The sequence below is a fragment of the Castor canadensis genome, chromosome 1 (assembly GCF_047511655.1).
Source record: "Castor canadensis chromosome 1, mCasCan1.hap1v2, whole genome shotgun sequence".
In the NCBI taxonomy this organism is placed as follows: Eukaryota; Metazoa; Chordata; class Mammalia; order Rodentia; family Castoridae; genus Castor; species Castor canadensis.
In genome coordinates, this window is record NC_133386.1 from 204205870 (window position 1) to 204228400 (window position 22531).

The 22531-nt window shown below is 52.9% G+C and overlaps 1 protein-coding gene across 1 annotated transcript; it reads right to left on the reverse strand.

Moving 5' to 3' along the window:
• Positions 1-7851: 7851 nt before the first annotated feature.
• Positions 7852-17909, reverse strand: Unc93b1 (unc-93 homolog B1, TLR signaling regulator). The gene is made up of 11 exons (XM_020172458.2): positions 17726-17909; positions 17463-17604; positions 16956-17109; positions 14603-14764; positions 14284-14416; positions 13958-14051; positions 13301-13425; positions 12119-12301; positions 11444-11717; positions 9616-9734; positions 7852-8541 (listed from the first exon to the last, which is right to left on the reverse strand). Exons 1-11 carry the CDS (start codon positions 17819-17821, stop codon positions 8221-8223), a joined length of 1803 nt encoding a protein of 600 aa, XP_020028047.1. The 5' UTR covers positions 17822-17909; the 3' UTR covers positions 7852-8220.
• Positions 17910-22531: the final 4622 nt, after the last annotated feature.

A 22531-nucleotide genomic window follows, 5' to 3' on the forward strand; every position in this document is an offset into this window, starting at 1 on the left:
CTCCAAGAGGAAGGCAGGTGCAGGCAGCCCCTTTTCTCTCTGTTCTTGAAAAGGAGATGGGAGGGCCTAGCTGCTCTGGCTTTTTACTTCCTTGTTCCAATATCTGAGTTTGGCCCTTTAAATATTTAATAAGATAATATAATTTCCCTGCCTCCTCACCTATCTGTCCTGCCTCATTTGCACACGAATGCTCACACCAAATGTGGAGAACCCCCAAATGTGTATCACCAATGCAATGGGTAAAAAAAATGCACTATACCCATTAAATGGAATTTTGGTTAGCCATAAAAAGGAATGAAGTTTTACTGTGAATCTAAAGCAGCCATAAAAAGTAGTACATTTATTTTATTTTTATGGTGCTGGGGTTTGAACTCAGGGCCTACACCTTGAACCACTCCAGCAGCCCTTTTTCATGATGGGTTTTTCCAAGATAGGGTCTCATGAATATTTGAACCACGATCCTCCGGATCTCTGCCTCCTGAGTAGCTAGGATTACAGGCATGAGCCACCGGTGCCTGGCTAAAAATAGTCCATTTAAAAATACTGATAAAGTGCTGATTCATGCTGCAAATCTTGGACCTTGAAAATATTATGCTAGACAAAGTAGCCAGTCACAGAAGGTCACACATTATATGAGCCCTTTTATATAACATATTTAGCGTAGGGCAATCATGGTGACAAAAAGCAGACGGACAGTTGCCTGGGAGTAGGGAGGGATGGGGAGAAAGAATGGGGGGGATTGCTTAATGGGGACCAGTGCTTTGGTAACAAACTAGGTGGTGGCAGTTGCAGTTGTTATGTCTGCACTATGTGCCGGTGAATTCTAACCTCAATCTGATAATGGTTCACTTCCACAAAAACAAGAGACTTCTCCGCTGTGGTAGTGTACGTCTGGAATCCCAGCGCTCAGGAGGGTGAGGTGGGAGGATCACAGGTTAAAAAAAAAAAAAAGCTTGGGGAGCATAGCAAGATGCTGTCTCAAAAAAATAAGCTAAACTAAGCCGGGCACTGGGCGCTCATGCCTGTAATCCTAGCTACTTGGAAGCAGAGATCAGGAGGATTGCAGTTTGAAGCCAGCCCTCGGCAAATATTTCAAGAGACCCAATCTCAAAAAAAACCATCACAAAAAAAAAGGCTGGTGGAGTGGTTCAAGGTGTACTCCCTGAGTTCAAACCCCAGTACCACAAATCACTCAATCAATAAATCAATCAATTAAAGTCTGTGACTCCATGTTACTCATAGTCTTTCTGTTTCTTCTTGCTGCTGTGCTCTGATGAAGCCAGCTACCACCTTGTCTATGGAAAGGCAATGTGGCAGAGAGCTAAAAGTGACCTCTGGCCAGCTCCGGCCTGGTGGGGAACCAAGGCCCAAGACCCAACAGCCGGTGAGGAACTGAGTGCTGCCAGCAACCATGTGAGCAAGCTTAGAAATGGGTCATCTCTTTGAGCCTTGAGCTGACCTTATAACCTCGGTACTCATTAACTGTGACAGGCATTCCTGTTCAAGAGGGAGGAACGAGAGACAACTGGACTCACTGGTCCAAAGCCATTCTGAAATCCAGCCAGGGACACCATGGAAGTCCTTTGATTAGACCTCTGGTTCTGGACTCTGCTCTCTGGGTTTTGGTTCTGTCCTCTGAGCCATCCTTCTCTTTTTATAAAAAACACCCTGTATTTGCCACAGCTGAATAGCTTTCTGGCCTACTTGTACCCAGGATGGAATGAGAGACCTAGTGTCCACTTTTCTCTTTGTATTGTCTGTGTCATTTCAGTTCAAACTGGTAACTTCTCTCAAAAGCTTTGTGGGAATTCAGCATATCTCATTGGGGTTAACTCATGGGATGAAAATTACACCCACAAATCTTTTTGAAGTGAGCCCTTTTCTACCTGGGTGCCGATGCGAAGGTCCAGGGTCCATGGGATTATCTGTGAGGCAACCCGTAATCACACTGAGGCTGCCTGCAGATGGCTGCAGGCCCTTCTGACACCTTGGCAATGGTTTAAAGGTTACAACTTGGATGTCATCTCTTGAACCCCATTTTTTCCTGATGGTGCTCAAAAGCCATTTCTTAATTTAAGCATCCTTTGCTATCTGTAACTGTTAATACCATGAAGCCCTGACGCTGTTATTTAATAAGTCATCTCTCTTCTTGCATTTTACTCTAAGTAGCAAGAAGAAACCAGGCACCACCATTGGCACTCTGTCAGAAATGCCCTTCTAAAGATGTCCAAGTTCACGGTGCACATGCAGCACGGCCTGGATGGCCCTACTTTCTTTCACTCCCAGAAGCCTGTCCTTCCTTCCGTTTTTTCTTTTTGTTTTTTCTTTTTTTGAGGCAGGGTCTCATCATATAGCCAGGCTGGCCTAGAACTCACAAACTTCCTGCTTCCACTTCCCCAGTGCTGGGACTGCCAGTGTGAGCCGCACACCTGGCCTCTTCGTTTCCATTTGAAAGTCACTTTGTCATTTGTTATGGCAGCAGCCCATATCCAGGTGCCAACATCTGTGTTAGTTTGGTGTTGTGTAACTACTTGCACCAAAGGTGAGTGGGCTGATGCAACTGCCATTGAACACTCTCTGGGTCAGGAGTCTGGCTACAGCCAGGCTGCATCCTACAGTACTAGTCCTTCACAGCTGCGGTCCAGGTGCTCTGCATGACTCTGAGTCTCTACGAAGAAGTCCAGGTTGCCTGCCACGCAAAAGCCAATACTCGGGACCCAAGAGCTGGTGGAAAGGAATCAGTTTTATTAAGGTCTGGCCCCAAAGAAGATGGAGAGGCTAGTGACCTCAAAGCTTCATCTTAAGGGAGCTCGGGGACACAAAGGGCTTTTACAGGAAGGGAAAGGAAGAGCAGGGAAGGAGGCTTTGTGCTGAGTGGGGTCTTCATCCCGCAGGGTGTGTGTCTCCTTTTTATTCTTTTGAACATTGAAATAGACCTGGACCTCTTGGGGGTAACTCATATAGTTCTTTTTGGACTGACAGATTACTTTTTTTTTGCAAGCTAAAGCTCACATTACATGCTTCATGTCAGTTTGATGCATAGAACTAACAACTAAGGAGGGAGCCAGGCATGGTGGCACACACCTGTAATCCCAGTGCTTGGGAGGCTGGGACAGGAGGATCATGAGTTCTAGGTGAGCCTGGGTTACACAGTGAGTTCCGAGTAAGCCAGAGCTACATTAGTAAGATCCTGTCTCAAAAAAATGAAGACAAAAATAACTAAAGAGGGGCACTTCCTTCCCTCCCCTTACTGCCTCTCCTCTCCCCTTTCCAGCAACTGTGAGGAAAAAGTTGGGATGTAGAGGTTGTGACTGGAAAGGCCACACGGCTATTTACCCCCGTCCTGGTGTCCAGCAAGGGGATTCAGGCAAGACATGGAAATGCAGTGAAAGGGACGGTAAGGCTTAGTAGAAAAGGACACTTTCTGCTGGGCACCGTGGCTCACGCCTGTAATCCTAGCTACTCACAAGGCAGAGATCAGGAGGATGGCAGTTCAAAGCCAGCCCTGGGGAAACTGAGAGATCCTATCTAAAAAAAAAAAAAAAAAAAAAATCACAAAAAAGGGCTGGTGGAGTGGCTCAAAGTGAAGGCCCTGAGTTCAAGCCCCAGTACCCCCCAAACACACACACACAAAAACTAAAGCAAAAAAGGGGCCAGGGATGTGGCTCAAATGATAGAGTGCCTGCTAGAAAGTGTAAAGCCTTGAGTTCAAATTCCCAGGACCATCCCCCCAAAAAAAGAAAGGAAGGAAGAAAGGGAGGGAGAAAAGAAAAAGGTAAAGGTAAAAATCACTTAGGTAAAGAAAACAATTGTTATGACTCAAATCCAGTCCTTCCAAATAAAAATATTTAGGGTAAAATTCAGTTTATTACTGGGTACAAAAGTGCACACCTATAGTCACAGCTACTTGGGAAGCTGAAGCAGGAGATTCGCTTGATTCTAGGCCTACCTGGGCAACACAGTGAGACCCTGCCTCAAAAAGAAAAAACAAAAAACCAGTTTATCACAAGGTCACATTAAAAAGGGGAAGGAGAATGGCTGGCTTTATATCTGAGAGCCTGGCCAGATACAACAGGTTACCCAGAATGATATCAAGGCCCTAATGACACCCTCACCAACTGGGCTCTAGAAATTTTCTCTCACCTGCACAGAGTCAACTAAGTTACCAGAATAGAACCACATCTATAAAACCTCCCAAAGAAGGGATTCAATAGTCCAGTGATTGTTTTCTGCAGTGGTTCATTTTGGCTTACATTAAGCCACAATAGAGGCTGGGTGTCATTAGGCAAGCTTGTAATCCCAATTACTTGGGAGGCAAAGATTGGGAGGACTGAGGTTCAAGGCCAGCCTGGGCAAAATGTTAGCAAGATTTCTATCTCAACAACAAAAAAAAGCTGAGCATGATGGTGTCTGCCTGGTTCTTAACTATGAAGTAGGTGTTAAGTAGGAGGATCACAGACCAGGCCAGCTTGGGCAAAAACTAGAACCTACCTGAAAAAAAACTAAAGCAAAAAGGGCAGGGGGTGTGACTCAGGTGGAGAACTCCTGCCTAGCAAGCGTGAGCCTAATTAACATAAAAGCCTCTAATTCCAAGCATTGCAAAAATAACAATTCTGTTCACTTGGCCACGGGATAAGGCTTTGCCACAGGCCTTGCTCTCGTGTTCTGTTCTGAGCATCTTTCAATAGCTCCTTCTCTCATCCAAAATTCACTTCCACTCCCGAACAGGCACAGAACATGTGCACTCAGTGCCCTGGGCACCCAGCATCTTGCACAATGCAGCCAGCACTCAGATTGTGCAGACAGGCCTTCCGGGTATGCACTGGTCACGCTCTTTCCATGGATGCCATTGGTGCTCATTAATTTCCAATCCCATTTGCCAGGGCTATTTGGATTTTTGAGCTGACACCTTACTGTTTTCAGACGAGATCGGGCGCGTTCAGGGTGGTATGGCCGTACCTTACTGTTTTCAAATTCACTAAAACCTAGTTAAACAATTTCTTGGAAATCTGCTCTGTTTTCTTTTGAGGTGGAACTGGGGTTTGAACTCAGGGCTTTGAGCTTGCCAGGCCGATGCTTTGTCACTTGAGTCAAGTGCCCTCCCCCACCCTTTTTGCTTTTGTTATTTTTCAGTTTCCTGCCACATGGACTTTGACACAGGACAGCTCACAAAGTGGCAGTCAGTTTCACTAGCAGACTAGTGAAAAAGAGTGTGATGAAATCTTTCCTAACTCACTCTCAGCAGTGACATCTCATGACTTTGACATTAGCTTAACTTTCTATTTCTGTGTTTAAAAATATCCCAATTCAGAAACTTAAGCAATCCCCATTTATTGTTGCACAGGTGATATGGCCAGGAGTCCAGCACCGTATAGTCAGCTGTCTACTCAGGGCCTCACAAGGCCACAGAGTGTAGGCCAAGCTGGGGCTCAAAAATCCTCTTCCATGTTCATTCTGGTGTTGGTAGAGTTTAACTCACTATGGTTGAAGTACCAATATTTCTTTTTTTTTTTTTGGGTACCAGGGTTTTAACTCGGGGTCTGCATCTTGAGCCATTCCACCAGTTCTCTTTATTTGTGATTTTTTTTTTTTTTAACATAGGGTCTTGTGAACTATTTGCCCGGGCTGGCTTTGAACCATAATCCTCCGGATCTCTGCCTCCTGAGTAGCTAGATTACAGGCATGAGCCACTGGCGTCTGGCTTAAGTTTTTTTCTTTTTTAAGACTCGGGGTGTAACTCATGGTGGAGCACTTGTGTAACACCACAAAAAGAATCCCCAGCACCCCAAAAAGAAAAAGAAAGAACAAGCGCTTTTCTGTGATCCAACTTTATGCGTGGTCTTAACACCGACTCTTGCCTGGTAAGGGCCGTCAACCTTCAGCTGTAAACTCAAGGCCAGGCAGCTACTCCCCAGCAACTGCAGCAGCAGCCCCCCTTTTTCCCCCACCCTTGTTTTCAGTTCCCTCTTCCCTGTTGGCCCAGGAGAGCTAGCTTATTTTCTTGAGTGCTCAGCTATGTGTTTAAAAGGGAATTTGTTTCTAGGCGTTTGGAAGAAGACCCTTTTTCAAGTGATCTTCCCTCTTCTTGAAAAATGGAAAGAGTTGAAATCTTAGACTGGAGTTTCATGGGCTCACACAGTTTTTAGATCTCCACAGTGCACACTGACCAAGTTGATTGACATTGACGCAACAGTGGTGCCCAGGGCAGAGGCTACCACAGTCTCACCTTTCAGTCAGGGTCCAGGAGTGACAGAGACAGGGGAGTGACACCTGGGGACTGCTTTGGGACTATTCATTCTGCCCTCATGGTTCAGTTAGCTCCGCTCGGAAGGGCCAGCCTGCTGGGCTTGCTGCTATGACCTGGGACCTGCTCTGCACATGAATATTTCCTGTGGTGTGGGGCCTATCACTGTACAAACACGGGTTGCCTGTTGTGTCAGCTGGTGACTGTCCTAGGTGTTGCCTGTCACAAGCGAGTGTGTGGGTCTTATCCAAGTGCCTGCAGCAGCCAGGTGGCCTATGGGGTTCTCGTGCAAAAGTGTTGGTAAGAGAAGGGGTCGCTGGAAACCATTCTCCATGCTGCTCTGTGTGCCTGGGCCACTTGAGGTCAGTCCCACACCTTAGCCTTTGGCCTTTAGCACAGTGTAGAAATGACTTTGAACCGTGAGGATGGCAGACATCTCCTCCCCACAGTTTGCCTGGTGAGCCCGCGGCGGGTGGGCAGAGGGGGGTTGGCACACCCTTCCATTAGTACCTGTCCATCCTGGTTCAGATGCTCATTGCCCAGGGCCTGGTTCCCCATCTTTAGCTGGAGTGGCTGGAACCCTGCCAGGAGGCTGTCACCACACCTGCCTCCAGACAGCATTTCCTCCTGAAAAACAGGGCAGAGTGCAAGTGCCTCACTGAGCCTGCTGTCACACCCTGTGACTGTTGCTGGGTCTTCTTGTCATTGAGTGTGAGGCAGGCTGCTTTCTCCATCCCCAAATTTAGAAAACTTAAAATCTCCTGCTGCACACTTGGGAGTTTCTAACAGGGCCTGAAGACCTTGAGTCACCGAGTCACCGTGCTGAGGATCTAACATGACATACAGTCTTCAGAGAAGGAACCTGTGACTCAGGTGGACTGATTCCTTGCAAGGTCACAGAGCCTGGCTCCAGGGACCACTATAGAGGTTCAAGTGAAAGTGAGGGGGAAGGGGCAGAGAGGAGAGAAGTAGAGAAGGGAGCCTTGATCCAGGAAGGGACAAGAGTTCTGCCCTTCAGCCAGGGGCAAGGGACTGTGAGAATGAGAGTGGGTGGCCCCAGCAGAGGGCCTGTGGAGATGCACCTAACCATGCAGGGCTCTTAACAGTGGGGTTTTAGTCTCCCTGTAGGTGGAAGTGGGGCAGGGAGAAAGGGGTCCTTCCCTCAGCCCTTGGGAATGTTAGCTGAGGCTGTAGCCTGGCAGGTCAGTGACCAGGTTTATCTGGGCTGAAACAACTGTTATTTCCCAGGTCCACACAGGCACAGGTGACCCCCAGTGACTCAGAAGTGGACCCTGCCTGGAAGGCATCCCCTGAAGTGCTGTGGGCAGACATACTAGAGGAGACAGAAAGGGCTGAGCTGGAGGGCTGGGGGCTCAGGCTACCTGAAGGGGGGGACCCTGGGGACCCCCCCTTATCACCTGCTCCAGCGACCTGTCTCCTGGAGTGCGACCTGGGAGGGGCGGGCCTCCACCCTCCGCACCCCTACACCCAGAGGTTCTGAGGTGTGAAGCCTTCCCACCGCAGCGCCCCAAGTGCGGGTCAGCGGGGACGCACCCCAGGAGCTTCCCGACCCCTTTCTCCCCCAGGGCCCGAGACTTCCCAGTCAGGACAATACAAAACTCTCTTTATTGCTCATTTTCTATAAAAAGTTGTGCCTTTGGGTGGGTCCTGGGGGTAGGAAGTGCTAAGCGCCAAAGGCCCCCCGCATCATAAGCGGTAGGTGCCATACCGAGAGGGCCGAGGTGGCCCTGCGGGTGTGGTGAGCAGGGAGGGGTCGTCTCTGTCCGGGTTTGGGCCTTGGGCAAGGGCAGGGGTCCTGGATGGAGCTCCACCTCTCCGCGGAGGGGGCTGCGGAGTTCTAGGTGACCCTGGTCTCTGAGAGGGGCGTTCCCGAACAAAGAGGAGGGGACACAGGGTCCTTCCTGCAGATGGCCAGCAAGCAGGGAAGCAGGCCGGCCTCTGGATGGGGGGGTCCCTCACTGCTCCTCCGGCCCGTCACCGCCCTGTGCTTGTTCGTAGGGGCAGGGCCTGCGGCAGGGGCCGGCTGGCTCTGGGCCCGGGCAAGGTCCCGCGGGTGGCGCCTCCTCCGCGCAGTCCCCCCGGCCTCCGGGACGCTCGCCCTCCGCATCGCTCTCGTCCGAGTTGTCCTCTTCCAGGTAGCGGTAGCCACGCACTTTGTGCTGTGGCCGTGGAATGCGTGGCTGGCGAGGGGCCACCCCCTGCCGTAACTTCTGCTCCATCCACAGGTACGAGACCGCCGCCGCCACCAGAGTCACCATCAACACCACCAGCTTCGCCTGAGCACAAGGGCAGGGATGAGGGGACCCGCAGGCTCTGCACCTTCCTTGCCCATTCCCATTCAGATTTGCACCCCACACCACCTCTTCTGGATCCTTATCCTTTCCAGGAGCCTCTTCACCTCCTCGCCCTCAATTCCCCCAGTCCCTCTAGGGCTCAAATCCCAGCACAGCCCCTTACAGTCATTTAGACCTGGGGGCTGTTTCCCTAACCATAAGAGGAGAGACTGTTAGCTCCTTTGCCTCTTAGGGTGAAGGCGAAGATCAGGTCTGCAAACAGGCCTGGCTCTGGACCACAGCTTAGATTTAAACCCTGGGGAGGTGATAAATGCTTCAGAGGTGAAATCCTTAGCCTACAGTCAGAAACAGCTGTGCATGCTAACTAGCTAGTTTTGCATGTGCATTCTCTGCTATTTTCTATTTCATTTCTTAAAAATGTTAGGTTGGGTGCCTGTGTCTCACACCTGCAATCTTCGCTACTTGGGAGGCTGAGATCAGGAGGATCATGGTTCAAGGCCAGACTAGGAAAATAGTTCATGAGACCCGTCTCCAAAATAACCAGAGCAAAATGGATGGAGGTGTGGCTCAAGCAGTAGAGCACCTCACCTGCTTTGCAAGCATAAAATCCTAAGTTCAAACCCCAGTCCCACCAAAATAAATAAAGTGTTAGTGAGGACCTGCCATGGTTGGGGAGTGGCCTGGGTTGGAGGAGTGGCTCAGTGGTGGAGCACTTGCCTAGCAAGGTCCTGTTCCAGCCTTAACACCACAGAAAACAAAACCAAAAACAAGAGAAGAGCCCCCTGTCCTGTGAATCCAGGCCAGCAGCTGGAAAAGAGTGAACAAACAACCCACAGGGCATCTGAGATGCACCCACAAGGAAAGAGTGAACTATGGATCCCTTCAGAGGTGGGTAAACCAAGGCTAGCAGGAGGGAAGGCAGTTACCTCCTGGGTTCTTGGCCCAAGGCCTGGCCCTTGGGACATGGAGTCTTTTAGGAGGATGTGAAGCCAGGGTGCTCAGAAAGTATTTGTTGCCTGGTGGGCATGGGTCTCCCCAATCCCCACCTAGCCTCACCTTCATGGGCAGGCTGGAACCCAGGTACACAGCAAAGATGGCCACGGCCTGCCACCAGTGGTAGATGGTGAAGATGAAGTCCTGCCTCTCCTTGTCTTCATATAGGATTCCTAGGAGTGCTGCAGGGGGCCGGGACAGGGCAGGCAAGGGGCAGGTGTCACCTGGGACCTGGGGCACCTACAGCTCTATTAGACCCGGTACTGGTCCCATCCCAGGACCCTAGAGGGCCCAAGCAGTGCAGTACACTGGTCTTTGTCTGCCTCCTAGTGGAAATCCTGGTTACCACACTTGCCCAGGTGAGCCCTCAGTGCAGATGCAGGTAAGCCTCCACTTAGGACACCTGTGGCCTCAGAAGAAGCGAGCTCTATGTTTAGGTATGTCCTGTCCTGACTCCCTGAAAGGGAGTTCTCAGATTTGAGTGCTCAGGACGAAGGTCTCGGAGAGTGGTGGGAATTCAAATGTCGGCTCTGAGGCTGACAGAGTGGCTCAAGTGGTAGAGCACCAGCTTAGCAAGTGTAAGACCCTGAGTTCAAGTCCCAGTGCTGCCAAAAAAAAAATTGCCAAATGTTGACTCTGTGGGAGATCTGTGCAGGTTACTTGATTCCCCAGTTTTGTTTCCCAGCTGTGAAATGAGCTTACACCTGTTATACATTGAGTTGGGAAATTCAAATGTGAGAAAGCCCACACAGCACCTGGCAGGCTGTGGGAGCCACTTGCTATCAACACCTTTGCCAGGCTCAGGACATGAGCAATAATGTCCTGGGGCCCAGGGGTGACATTCAAAACTAACAGGCCAGTGGCCATCTGGATAGCCCATTGTAGATGTGTATCAACTGCATGTTATGGCCCATGTCTTCCTGAGTACTGTAAGCATCACACGCTGAACCCTGGCCCATCCCTGCCTTCTGCAACTAGGCTTTCTCTCCAGTGCCTCAGCCCAGCAGCCCACACTTAGGGCCTAGACTCTGGTGCTGGGCAGACTGGGTGGAGGCTTCATGCCTGTTTCTGGCTCCTCTCCACAAAAAAGCCTGGATCTGGGTCCAAGAGTGTAGCTCAGTGTTAGAGCACTTGCCTATTCAATCCCCCGGTACTGCACAAGAAAAGGAAAAGGGCCCAGCTGGGTGCTAGTGGCTCACTCCCTACTTGGGAGGCTGAGATCAGGAGGATCGTGGTTGGAGGCCAGCCCAGACAAGAATTTCATGAGATCCCATCTTCAAAATAACTCAAGCAAAATGAACTGGAGGTGTGGCTTAAGTAGTAAAGTGCCTGCTTAGCAAGTGCACTTTTTTTCCCACCAAAAAGGGGAGGGGGAAAAATATGTACCTATACACTAGGGTATGGACAAGGCCACCTGCTGTTTTGCCCATCCCTGGGACAGACCCCCCACATCTGCTCCCAGTGTCATAGAAACTATGTCCTATCTCCTAAAAAAGGTGTCCCTCGTGTGTTTTCACACTGTCCCTAAGGACTGTGCACAGAGCCCTAACTCACCCCATCTAATCCACAAGATCCCACAACAACCCCCCTCAGTGTCCATAGGATCCAACACCTGCCCTGTGGACATACGGGAAATGTCCACAGCATGGAATTCTCATATATTCTTCCCAAGTGGGGAAGCCATCCGTCCCTACAGAGCCCATGAGACTTCCTTTCACTCCTGGACTGTCTATAGACATCCCCACCTTTCTATACCAGACCCAAGAACCCCATGACAGATCACCCGGTGCCCATGGGATCCCATTTTTGTCCCTGAGATGCCAATGCCCCAGCCACCCAGAGTAGGCCACAGGCCCCTCCCAGGCACCCCAGTGCTCATGGCTGTACTCACTGCTGAGTCCGGTTTTGTTGAGGGCACTGCCTACACCCCAGAGGGCAGCTGCTACATAGAGGATCCAGCTGTGCTGCAGGACCCGAGGTGCAGGGGCCCAGAAAAAGAGGCTGAGGGTGAGCAGCAGGTGCAACCCTGCCCCAGCCACCAGGGGCACTGAACGTGGCAGCCACAGCCCCAGCAGACCCAGGATGGAGGCTGCAGAGGCACCCAGGCCGTAAGCTATGAGGAGGTAAGCCAGCCGCTCCAGCCCCACTGAGCACACGCCATAGCCCTGAGGAGACAGAAGGAGAGCACCAGAGATCAGATGGCCTGGTCTTCCCACGAGGTGTCACTTTAGGTCACACCTCGCTGTCTCTGGACCAGGTGGGTGCTAACTCCCTCCAAGGCTGGTAGGAAGAGGGGGAGAAGACAATGTTAATAAGCCTTGGAGTATGTCCCCAGACCCTAAGGGCTATAGCCCACGTGAAACTGAATGCTTTCGACGTCAGAGAGGTTAAAATGACTTGCCTGGGATAAAAGGCAATGGGGACAAGAGCGGAAAGGGGGAGGGAAATATTTGGTACATACTTGTACTAGTCATACGTTCGCTTAAAGGGTATTTTCTGTCTATCTAAAATTCAGATTTAACTGGAAGTCCTGTCTTACTGGCAACCCTATGCAGGCTGTACTTACCAGGGCGAGACCAGTGCAGGCAAACAGCACCTCAAAGCCGCTGTAGATAAAGAAGGGCACGAGGTGGCGCAGGCGGAAGTCACGCACGTGCTTGAAAGGCAGCTGGAAGATGTTGCCCCAGCCCACACTGCGCAGGTCGATCTCCTCCGTGGGTCGGTAAGCCGCACCGCACAGGCCCAGCACCTGAGGACAAGCGCTATGCAGGGCTGACCAGCCAGGTACAGGGACTCCGCCCCCGGGCTTCAGCGGCAACTCAGCCCGAGACCCCGCCCCCAGACACACCCACACGCTCCGCCAGAGGCCCCGCCCCCAGACACAGCCACACGCTCCGCCAGAGGCCCCGCCCCCAGACACACCCACACGCTCCGCCAGAGGCCCCGCCCCCAGATACACCCACGCTCAGCCAGAAGCCCCGCCCCAGACACACCCACACGCTCCGCCAGAGGCCCCGCCCCCAGATACACCCACACGCTCCGCCAGAGGCCCCGCCCCCAGACACACTCACGCTCAGCCAGAAGCCCCGCCCCCAGACACACCCACGCTCAGCCAGAGGCCCCGCCAGACACACCCACAGCCCAAAGCCCCGCCCCCGGACACACCCACAGTCGTAGCTCAAGGCCCCGCCCCCAGGCTTAGCTTCAGCCCAAGGCCCCGCCCAAGACACACCCACAGGCCTGGGCTTTGCTTCTCCGCGGTGCCCTTAGCTGCCTCTCGGCCCAAGGCCACACCTCCACACTCTCACACACCTAGACCTGAACTCAGCCACCTTCCCTGATCTCACCCCCAGCACTTTAGCTCTGCCTTCTTCCACCGCCCACGAGTTTAAGCCACACCTTCCAACCCACAACCCTGGGTCGGGTCTCTGGTCCCCTTACAGGTCACACCAGGCCTCGAGGGCCCATCTTCTCTTGGTCTCCCTTCCCGTGGTCTGCCGGAATCCCAAGTCCAGTTTGGTCCACAGGCATCAGCCACGCTTCCTGAACTCAGCCCTGACTCCTGTCTCAGACAACGTCCAACCTGGAGCCCACTCCGAGGCCGCAACCCTGCCCTGGCCACCCCTCCAGGCTGCTGGCCGCTCACCGGGACGTACCCTTTGCTCCCGATTGCGTCACGCTCAACCTCACAGCCTCTGCCTCCCTCCCTGCCCACCCCCCTCACCCCCGACCCAAGTCCGGGCCGCACCAGCAGCATGGCTAGGAAGGCCACCGCCATGAGCACGCTCTCCACCACAATGAGGTTTCTGCTCCGCGGTAGGGTCCGCAGAACCGTCTTGTTGAAGCCGTTCAGGATGCCGTGGCTTTCAGTGCCTGGGAAGGATGGATGGAGTGTCATGAGGTGGGGAGTAGGACTGACAACCCAACCATAAAGAAATGCAGCAATGGAGGGGGCAGGTGAGGACAGTGCCAGCAAAGGAGGGTTCTTTTGGAGAATAGTTTTGAAGGTTAGAGCCACAGGGGCTGCATGGTGCCTGGGAAGAGAAGCCACTCTTCTGCCTTCCAGCCCTATTGCCCCAGGCTGGGACTCTGGACGACCAGTCCAGCTCCCACCTCCATATACTCACTCTGTATCGACTGAGCTCTGACTGCATGCCTGTCCCCAAGGTGATCTCAGGGCAGTCTGAACCCAGATGGCACCTCCCGCATGTGCCTACCCACCCCCCACCACCATGCTGATGTCTAGCTATGTACTCCTGGGCCCTGGTCCTTTCCCACTAGAGCCACGGGAGGCTGGATTTGCATGCAGCACTGAACCCTGTGAGTGAGGGCCCAGTGTCTGCTGGATGCCTGAATGCGGTAGAGAAGCAGGTTTGGAGACCCCCCGCCCCCAATGAGGACTGACCGCAGCTCTGCACGTTGTACAGCGTGTGGTTCAGGTCATACAGGTAGGAGTTCAGGAAGTAAATCATAGGTAGCTGGGCACAGGCGAAGCTCAACTGTGGACAGGAGAGCAGTTGTGGCCAGACTCAGAGATGGAGTCAGGCAGGAGACCGAGGCAAAGAGCCCTCCCATCTCTAGGGACAGCCTGGTGTGTGGGGGGATGCCCAAGGTGAGGAGAGGTCCTCCTGGGCAACACTGTAGACAGGGAGATGGCTAGAGGTGATTGGCTCAGGAAAGGAAGGTGGGGCTGGAGCACACCCCCACCCCAATGTCCCACCTGGCACTCACATGGAAGAAGCTATAGAAGATGACTTGGAAGACCAGGAGATAGGGAGCGTGCGAACCCCGTGGCGGGCGCTGCTGAGGCCCGTGCTCATCCTGCTCCTTGTAGTGGGAATACTCGTAGTACTTCTGTGCCATCCTGGACCAGAGGAGTGAAGGCTCTCCCCAGTCCACCTCTGCTACTCCTAACTTCCTGCACCCAGAGCTACGGCTTGGCCCACCCCAGTGGGAAAACTGAGGCCCAAAGTCCCCTAGCTGAGGTTAGCAATGCAGCAGAGGCCCAACCAGGTCTCCACCCTCCCACCCTGCTGCCCACTAGGCTTACCTAGTGATGTAGTTACCCAGGGAGGCCCAAAGAGGCACAATGGCCAGGCCCAGGGCCACAGCAGAGGGCACAAGTGTGTAGTAACGCTCCCAGTAGTTGGTGGAGACAAAGAGGGCATAGACACCCACAGCCAGGAACATCATCCATTTGGTGCCAAAAAACCTGCAGCAGTGGGAGGGATGCTGGCACCACAGGCCCACCGGACAGCCTTGGCTACAACCCCAGCTCCCAGATCCCAAGGCTGTATGAACTGGGGAGAGTCCTGGCGGGGAACGAGAGCCTGAAGATACAATTCAGAGATGCAGACTGACTGAGTGGCCTCACTTTCCACAACTGTAACATGGCATAAGCCCAATCCACAGGTCACTGACCAGGGGCACACCCAGCCCTCACTCCTCTCCTGGGCTCTCGGGCTCTCCAAGCTTATCTCCTTCCAAGCTTATGTGCTGTGACTGAAGGGCCCAGGGTCACATCCAAGGGGCTTGACTACTCTGGGTCTGGGAACAAGTCAAAGTGACAATGGAAGGGGCTTGATGAGTGACTGGATTAAGAACCAATCACACCCTAGAGGCCAATCAGGCTAAAAACCACTCCTGGCATCTTTGGGTGTTCTGTGTCTGTGCTCATTAGATCCTTTCTCTCTTGACTTCTAGGAAACTTGAAACTTAAACAGCACTGGCTTTTTGATACTTTCTCTTCTGTTGCAGGGCCCTGGTTCTTCTATTATCCTTATTTTGTCATATAATAATAGGTAGGCAGCCTCCTGTGGTCTATTTGGGGGAGGGTAGGTCACAAAAATTGCACCGCACATTTCAATGGAGCAAAAAAGCAAAATTGCCAGTGCTCATTCATTGCTGGTGGGGATGTGGTTTAAATACTGACTCATATAGCCAGTGGTCATGCAAATGGCAGAACCCTTGGAAAAGCAACCTGGTGGTTTTGGCAGCCATGAGCTTGTGGGTCACCATTATCCTAGGGAAAAAAAATTATTTTTAATTTAACTTTATATTTTTGGTTTTGGTAAGGATGGAGCCCAGGGCCTTGAATATTTCAGGCAAGTGCTCTACCACTGAACCAGCCCCATTTTTTAAATTTTAAAAAGGAAGGAAAGCCAGGCACAGTGGTTCACACCTGTAGTCCCAACTATTCAGGAGACTGAGGTGGGAGAATGGTATGAGCCCAGAAATTTGAGACCAGCCTAGGCAACATAGTAAGACTTCATCTCAAAAAAAAAAAAAAATTTAAGTTTAGATAAATAAAAAGAAGCAAAGAGTGGCAAGCAAAGACAAGCAGTGACAACTTGGTGCCCTGGTTCAGTGCCCCCATCTCTGCTAAAGGTGTGACCCTGACAAAATGTCTAACCATAAAGACTGTAGAAGAAGCTAAGATACATCCACCGCAAAGAAGAAAGAAAGCAGAAGTGAGCCTTGCACACATGGCTCCTGAGCAAAGGCATGGACTTGACCCACATGTGTGTATCAAGTCCCTTTGCTGAAGGGCTTAGGGGAGTTCTTTTTTCTGATTTTAGTTATAATGATGTAATGCTGTATGTGCAGCTATGATAAAGAAAATTTTTTAAAAATTGCAGGAACAAGCCGGGTGCTGGTGGCTCACACCTGTAACCCTAGCTACTCAGGAGGCAGAGATCAGAAGGATCTCGGTTCAAAGCCAGCCCAGGCAAATAGTTTGTGAGACCCTATCTCGAGAAAACCCTTCACAAAAATAAGGCTGGTGGAGTGGCTCAAGGTGTAGGCCCTGAGTTGAAGCCCCAGTACCACAAAAAAAAAAAAAAAAAAAAAATCGTGGGAACTAAAACCCATCCAATTTGTCCCCCAGTCTCTGGATCCCATCAGGGAGGAGGATGTGGAGGAGGGAGGGAATTTTTGCACTGGTTATGAGTCCAGACCAGTGTCCTGAGGTGCAGGTCTAGAGTGGACACTTTCACCTGAGAACCTGCCCGGCCATGTGTCTTTCTGTGAGAAATTACCCCTGGACACCACCGGTCAACAGTGATTGGGCCAGGAGTGGCTGCTTGGGTTTTGCTGGCTGATAGATTCCCTCCCAGGGCTCCAGAGTCCCAACCCAGAAGGTCACAGTGGGTCTGGGCTGCCAGGGAGGCCACCAGGAGGATGTCATGGGGCACAGGAGCCTGTGTGAGTCTCTTGCTTGGAACCAAGTGTGCCAGGGACCCAAGCTTTCCTTTTCTCTCCCTACCCGGTTTCTCCTGTTCACTCTCACTTTCCCAGGCAGGGCAAGGTCCTTCCCCAGCAATCTCCTCCGCCCCTGAAAACACCAGGACAGCATCCTCGGGAGGTTAGGTGAGAGCCCTGCCCTGGGGGCCCACCGCTAGCACCTGATGAGCACAGGCGTGTAGAGCAGGGCGGCGATGGGAGTCGCGTTGATACCCGTGAGCATCTTGCTGTCGATGTCGGGCAGTCCCATGTTTCCGTACTTCACCTCGCGGTAGGTCTCATCATAGTGCAGGATCAGCTGCATTTGCAGGAGGCCTGGGGACATGGGCGCCATGGAGGGAGCGGCCCGGCTCTGGGTGCAACCAAGCTAGAGGCAGGACGCAAGCCTCACAGGGAGAAGTCACCCACTGCAGCGTCCCTCAGGACAGGGGAGCGGGGCGCCCACCCCCACCCATCCCCATGAAGGCTCAGGCTGGGACCTGGTGACACTGTCTACCGCATCCCCCCACCTCCCTTCCCCATGGAAGGGGGGGGGTGGCCGCTGCAGCTGCAGCCTCGAGGGCGGGAAGTGAAAGGGGAACGAGGCCGGCTGCCGCAAGGTTTCTCTTTCCCGGCCCGGGCGCGGGGACAGCCAGGGCCCGCGCGTCGCCCGTCCCTCCCGGCGGTACCCAGGTAGACGCCATAGGTGAGCGTGCCGCCCGCGCTGGCCGCCAGCACGTTCTTGAGGACGCCGAGGCGCTTGCGGCGGTAGTAGCGGCGCTCCTCCTCCTCCTCGTTGTAGTTGGGGTACGCGCCCACCAGCTCGTCCAGCTGCGGTGGACACGCACGCACTCGCACCCGCTCGCCACCCCCGGGGCCAGCCGCCCCGATCCCCGCCCGCCCTCGCTCCGCGGGGACACCCGGCCCCCTCGCGATCCCGGTTCCCGCTCACCGGGGCGTCGGGCCCGTCGGGGGCCCCGAACCCGTCCTCATCGCCCTGCGGCCCTGCGGCCCCCGCCACCGGGTACAGCGGCGGCTCTGCCTCCATGGCCAGACCCCGATGGAGGACTCGCGGCGCGGCCACCCTGCAGCCGGCCGGGACTTCCTCACGCGGGGACCGCCCCGCTCCGGGACCGCCCCGCCCCGCCCCGCCCCGCCCCGCCCCGCGGGCGCCTCCCCCGGACGCGCGTACGTGTGCGTGTCCAACGCGTGCACGGTGTCCGTGTGCCGCCTCTGCGATGTGCGCTCAGCCGCTTCCTGACTAACTTTACGAACGAGTTCCACTTTCCTCTCTGCCTCCTGTTTCCTCACCTACAAGAGGGGACACTGGGCACTACTCCCCAGGGCTAAGGCAGAATTACTGAGTTGATACAAAGCCCCCTCAGTGTCGTCTTTGTCACCCCCCCCAGCTCCACGACCAACACCCCACTCCATGTTTACAGGGCACCCGCTGGCCACACCTCCCACCACAGACTCCACAGAGCCAGCCTCCCACACCCGCTCCAGCTTCTGTTTGCCATCTACGCATGGGAGCTTGGGAGGGTCACTTGGGAAGCCAAGATGGTGGCACACAGCACTGACGTTGTGAACCCACTACCGCTGAAGGGTCCAGAGCCTCCTGTGCCACCCTGAGCCCAGGAAACCCTCGCCAGCCTGGCTGTCCACCTGGATAGAGCCATCTGGGAAACTTTTGGAAATATCCAGTTCCCCTGCCTGCCTTCTGGTTGGAGTGCCCCCCACCCCCAGCTCTCAGAATAAGGTGTATTGCTTGCCCTGTATCCCTCATGCAGAGAGGATTGTTGAGGTGCATACTAAGTGGTCAATAAGTGACGGGGTGGATGGACAAGTTAATAGATGTCACACACTGTGCCATGCCATAGATAGTGTGTGTATACACGCACATTGGCAAACCCTGACAAAACAGAGCCTGAGGCCACAAAGGGGCGCGCACGCACACACACGCGCACACGCACACACCACTATGATAAAGCTGTTGTATATGCCCCTCTGCAAATGTAACCTTGCACGAAGACATCTGCCTGGCCATCACCTATTCAACCTTGGGTAGACGCCATTGATCCCTAGCAACCAAGGGTTATTATTTTAAAGCAATTTATGCAATCCTCCGTTTTACCTGTTAAGCCCTTACTTTCCTTTACTTCCTGAATACACTTATGACCTTCCCAAATACGATCATTGAATATGTTCAGGTTCATACCAGGAAGGAAACTGTTGGGCCAGGATCCTCTGGGAGGATCAGCTTTGGGCATCAGCTTTGGAAGCCTCCCCTCCCTACACACACCCTGTTATCCCCTCACCTCCAGAATGGCGAGAAGCATAAAGGATTCTGCCCACTGAGTTTTGGGTGAGGGGACAGGCTAGAGGGCAGCAGGCAGGTCCACAAGAGTGCCAGAGTAGAAGAGGGGACATAGAGTGACTTCCACAGAGGCCAAGAAGCTCCTAGACTCTGCACGTGGAGCCAGGGCCACAAATGGTGGCTGCTTCACTGGGTGAGCCAGAGGAAAAGTGCGTGTGTTTCGAGACCGTCACGTGTTCCCATGCTCTGAGCACAGGGGTGCTCTGTGAGATCCCAGATCTCATGGAGTAGGACTCATGACCTTTCTGTAGAGGAAGCAGGGTACTGGAAGGGCAGAAACCCAAACCCGGGTCCAAGGCCACCTGAAGGGTGAAGCTCTGGGGGGAGGGGGGCTTGCTGAACATCGGATACTCGGGGAATCCCAGAAACCCTGGGGTTTGCATGTCTCACCACAAAGGACCCTGTATCTGGCAGAGTCCCCAGAGAAACAGAAGAGTAGGACATTTCATTAGTGGTTTCACATGCATTGCTCCTGAGACCCGCTAATCTAGGGAACGTGGTAAATCAGATTAATTTTAAGGAACTTGCCTGTGCAATTGTGGAGGCTAGCAAGGCCCAAATCTGCAGCCTGGACCCCCAGTGAGGAGTTAGGATTACAGTCTGGAGGGTGTCCAAAGGCAGAATTCCTTCTTGGCCATTTTTTTGTGGTCCTGGGATTTGAACGCAGGGCCTTGTGCAGGTTAGGCAAGCATTCTACCAGTTGTGCCATACCTCCAACCCTTTTGCTTTAGATTTTTTTCAGATAGGGTCTTAAGCTTTTATCTAGACTGGTCTTGGACTTGTATCCTCCTACCTCCACCTCCTGAGTAGCTGGGATTGCAGGTATGAGCCACCACACCTGACTCTTTTGGTCCTTTTTTCTATGAAGGCCTTCAAATTGGATAAGGCCCATCTACCTTATGGAGGGTCATTTGCTTTACTCAAAATCTGGTGATATAAATCACCAGCAATGCATGGACACATGCCTACAAGTGATGTTACCCTAAAGTTCAAGGTCCCAGATTTACTGTGCACCCCAGGCTGACCTATGTAGTTATCTGTTTACTTATTTATTGGTGGTACTGGGATTTGAACTAAGGACCTTGTGCTTACTAGGCAGGTGCTCTACCACTTGAGCCATGCTGCCACAGCCCTGATCTCAGAATTTTTAAATTTAAAACCCTTGTTACTTGTGGACACCCTCTATGGTCTGTTTATCACTTTTAATTTTAAATTGCTATATTAAAATGAATTCCTTTCATTTTTTAAATAAAAACACTGACAAAGATTACAAGTACAAGCCAGGTGTGGTGAGGCATGCCTGGAATCCCTGCACTTGGGAGGCGGCAACAAAAGGATTGTGAGTTCAAGGTCAGCCTGGGCTATATAGTGATTTCAAGATCAGCCTGGGATGCATAGCAAGACCCTGTCTCAAAAAAAACAGGAAGGAAGGGAAGGAGGAAGGAAGGAAGGGAGTGAGGGAGGGAGGGAGGGAAGGTGGGAGGAAGGGAAGAAAGTAAGAAAGGAAGGAAGGGAGGGAGGGAGGAAGGAAGGGAGGGAGGGAGGAAGAGAGGGAGGGAGGGAGGTAAGGAAGGGAGAAAAGGAAGGAAGGAAGGAGGAGGGAGGGAAGGAGGGAGGAATGGGGGTGGGGGAGGGAAGAGATGACAGGTACATATGTCCAGGTTTAGTAAGGGGCAGTTCCGTTATGGTCACACACAGAGACATGCTGTGCATCCTGAAACCCACTAATCTGGGGAACATGGTGGGTCAGGAAGAACACCTATCTGTGGGGCAGTGGGGAGGTGGCTTTGGGGTCAAGAGCTTCTAGGCATCAGGGTTTTTCACCCTTTGGCTCTGGATTTGGTGTCTGAGGAGCTAGCAGAAGGCAACAGCCATCCTATTGTCCCCACCCCATTGTGGGACTTTGGAGGCATTTAAGGAAGGTTTGACTCCTTCATGGTCCCAGCATCTGAAGAGTGGCTCACCATGATTCAAGATTTCCCTGGGGGACCCTGACTCTTGGGTCTCCCTTTGTCTCTCCAGCCCTGGGGGTGGTGGCCTTGCTGTTGGTGCCATCCCCAGCTGACTGGTCTCTGCTAGCTCTTTTATCCAACTCCCTATGTTCGGTGACTCTGCTCAAAAAACCCTGCGGCGTGACTGAGACACCTCCTCTTTCCAGAAGGCGGCTCTCATGTGACTTGTGAAGCTGCCATCAGGACACCTGAGGCTACCAGAAAAGCTCCATGGGGTCACCCAGATAAACACCCAGTGTGACCTGCAGGCCAGTGACCCCTGCGACCTACAGCCAGGCTGTGACAGCTCACAGTGACACCCAGTAATGAGCAGCTGGACCTCCTCACTCTGTCCAAATAATTTTCTCTATAAGGGTTCCTTTGTTGTTCTGATTTTGACAATGAATTTCCTCACAGAAGAGCAAGCGGGCGTGAATAAATATGGCTCCCAGTTGGAACACCTGGAACGCCTGGAAATGTCTCCCCATATGGGCTCCAATGTAGCAGCATGTCAGGCAGATGCTCCATTGATGTGACACCACGACCCTGGCACTGATGCTGTGAGCAACAATTCTGTAATTAAACTCAGTGGAGACAATGACCTTGAGGTCCCTGAGCCAAGGTAAGCCAAGGACCCTGCCCAGCACTGGCCCAGAAAATGTGGCTGCAGCTGTCGGCTGAGACTGAGATCCTGGGAAAGAGGGGTCACCCAGGCCAAAGATCTAGCGCTCCTACTCCAGGACTCCCGCACCCCAGAAATGCTGCGGCCTGGTTCAGGCCTGGCTAGATGAGTCCCCTTGTGTCCTGGCCAGTCACCACCCCTCTCTGGGCCTGTCCTCTTGGCGGTAGGACATGGATAGTACCCAAGAATTGCATGAGAATCTGTGCGAAGGGCCGGGCGCACAGTAGGTAGCCTAGCAAGGTGCTGAGGGAGTGAACCTGTGTTGCTGCTGCTCACTGAGTGCAGACTATGTCCCAGCCCTGTGGCTTCTTCGCATCTGGGAAGGTCACACTGACCTCCAGGAGCAGGTCCAGGGCCTCCAGGACAAAGTCCAAGACATCCCCTTCCTCAGGAGACCAGGGAAAGGGGCAGGACCCATCCACACATATTGAGCACCTGTTGTGTACCAGGTACCTATCAGGTACTTCCTAGAAACACTTTTTTTCCTCCCTCCTTCTCCCTCTTTTTTTTTTGGTGTTTTGAAGCAGGGCCTGGCTCTGTAGCCTAAGCTTGCCTGAACTCAAAATTCTCCTGCCTCAGCCTCCCGAGTGCTAGGAGTACAGGCATGCACCACGATGCCCAGCTCCAGTCACACACGGCAGCCCTATGAGGCAGGATCAACCCCATTTTACAGCTGAGGGCATTGAGGCCCAGTAATAGGACATGTTT

Bases quoted from the DNA above. Each gene is read 5' to 3' on its own strand.
- Unc93b1 (XM_020172458.2), bottom strand. From the start codon at position 17,821: ATGGAGGCAGAGCCGCCGCTGTACCCGGTGGCGGGGGCCGCAGGGCCG. The intron at 14,417-14,602 runs GTAAGCCTAGTG...CCTCTGGTCCAG, and splicing joins CTGGGTAACTACATCACTAG to GATGGCACAGAAGTACTACG. The intron at 12,302-13,300 runs GTGCGGCCCGGA...GCTTGTCCTCAG, and splicing joins CCTTCCTAGCCATGCTGCTG to GTGCTGGGCCTGTGCGGTGC.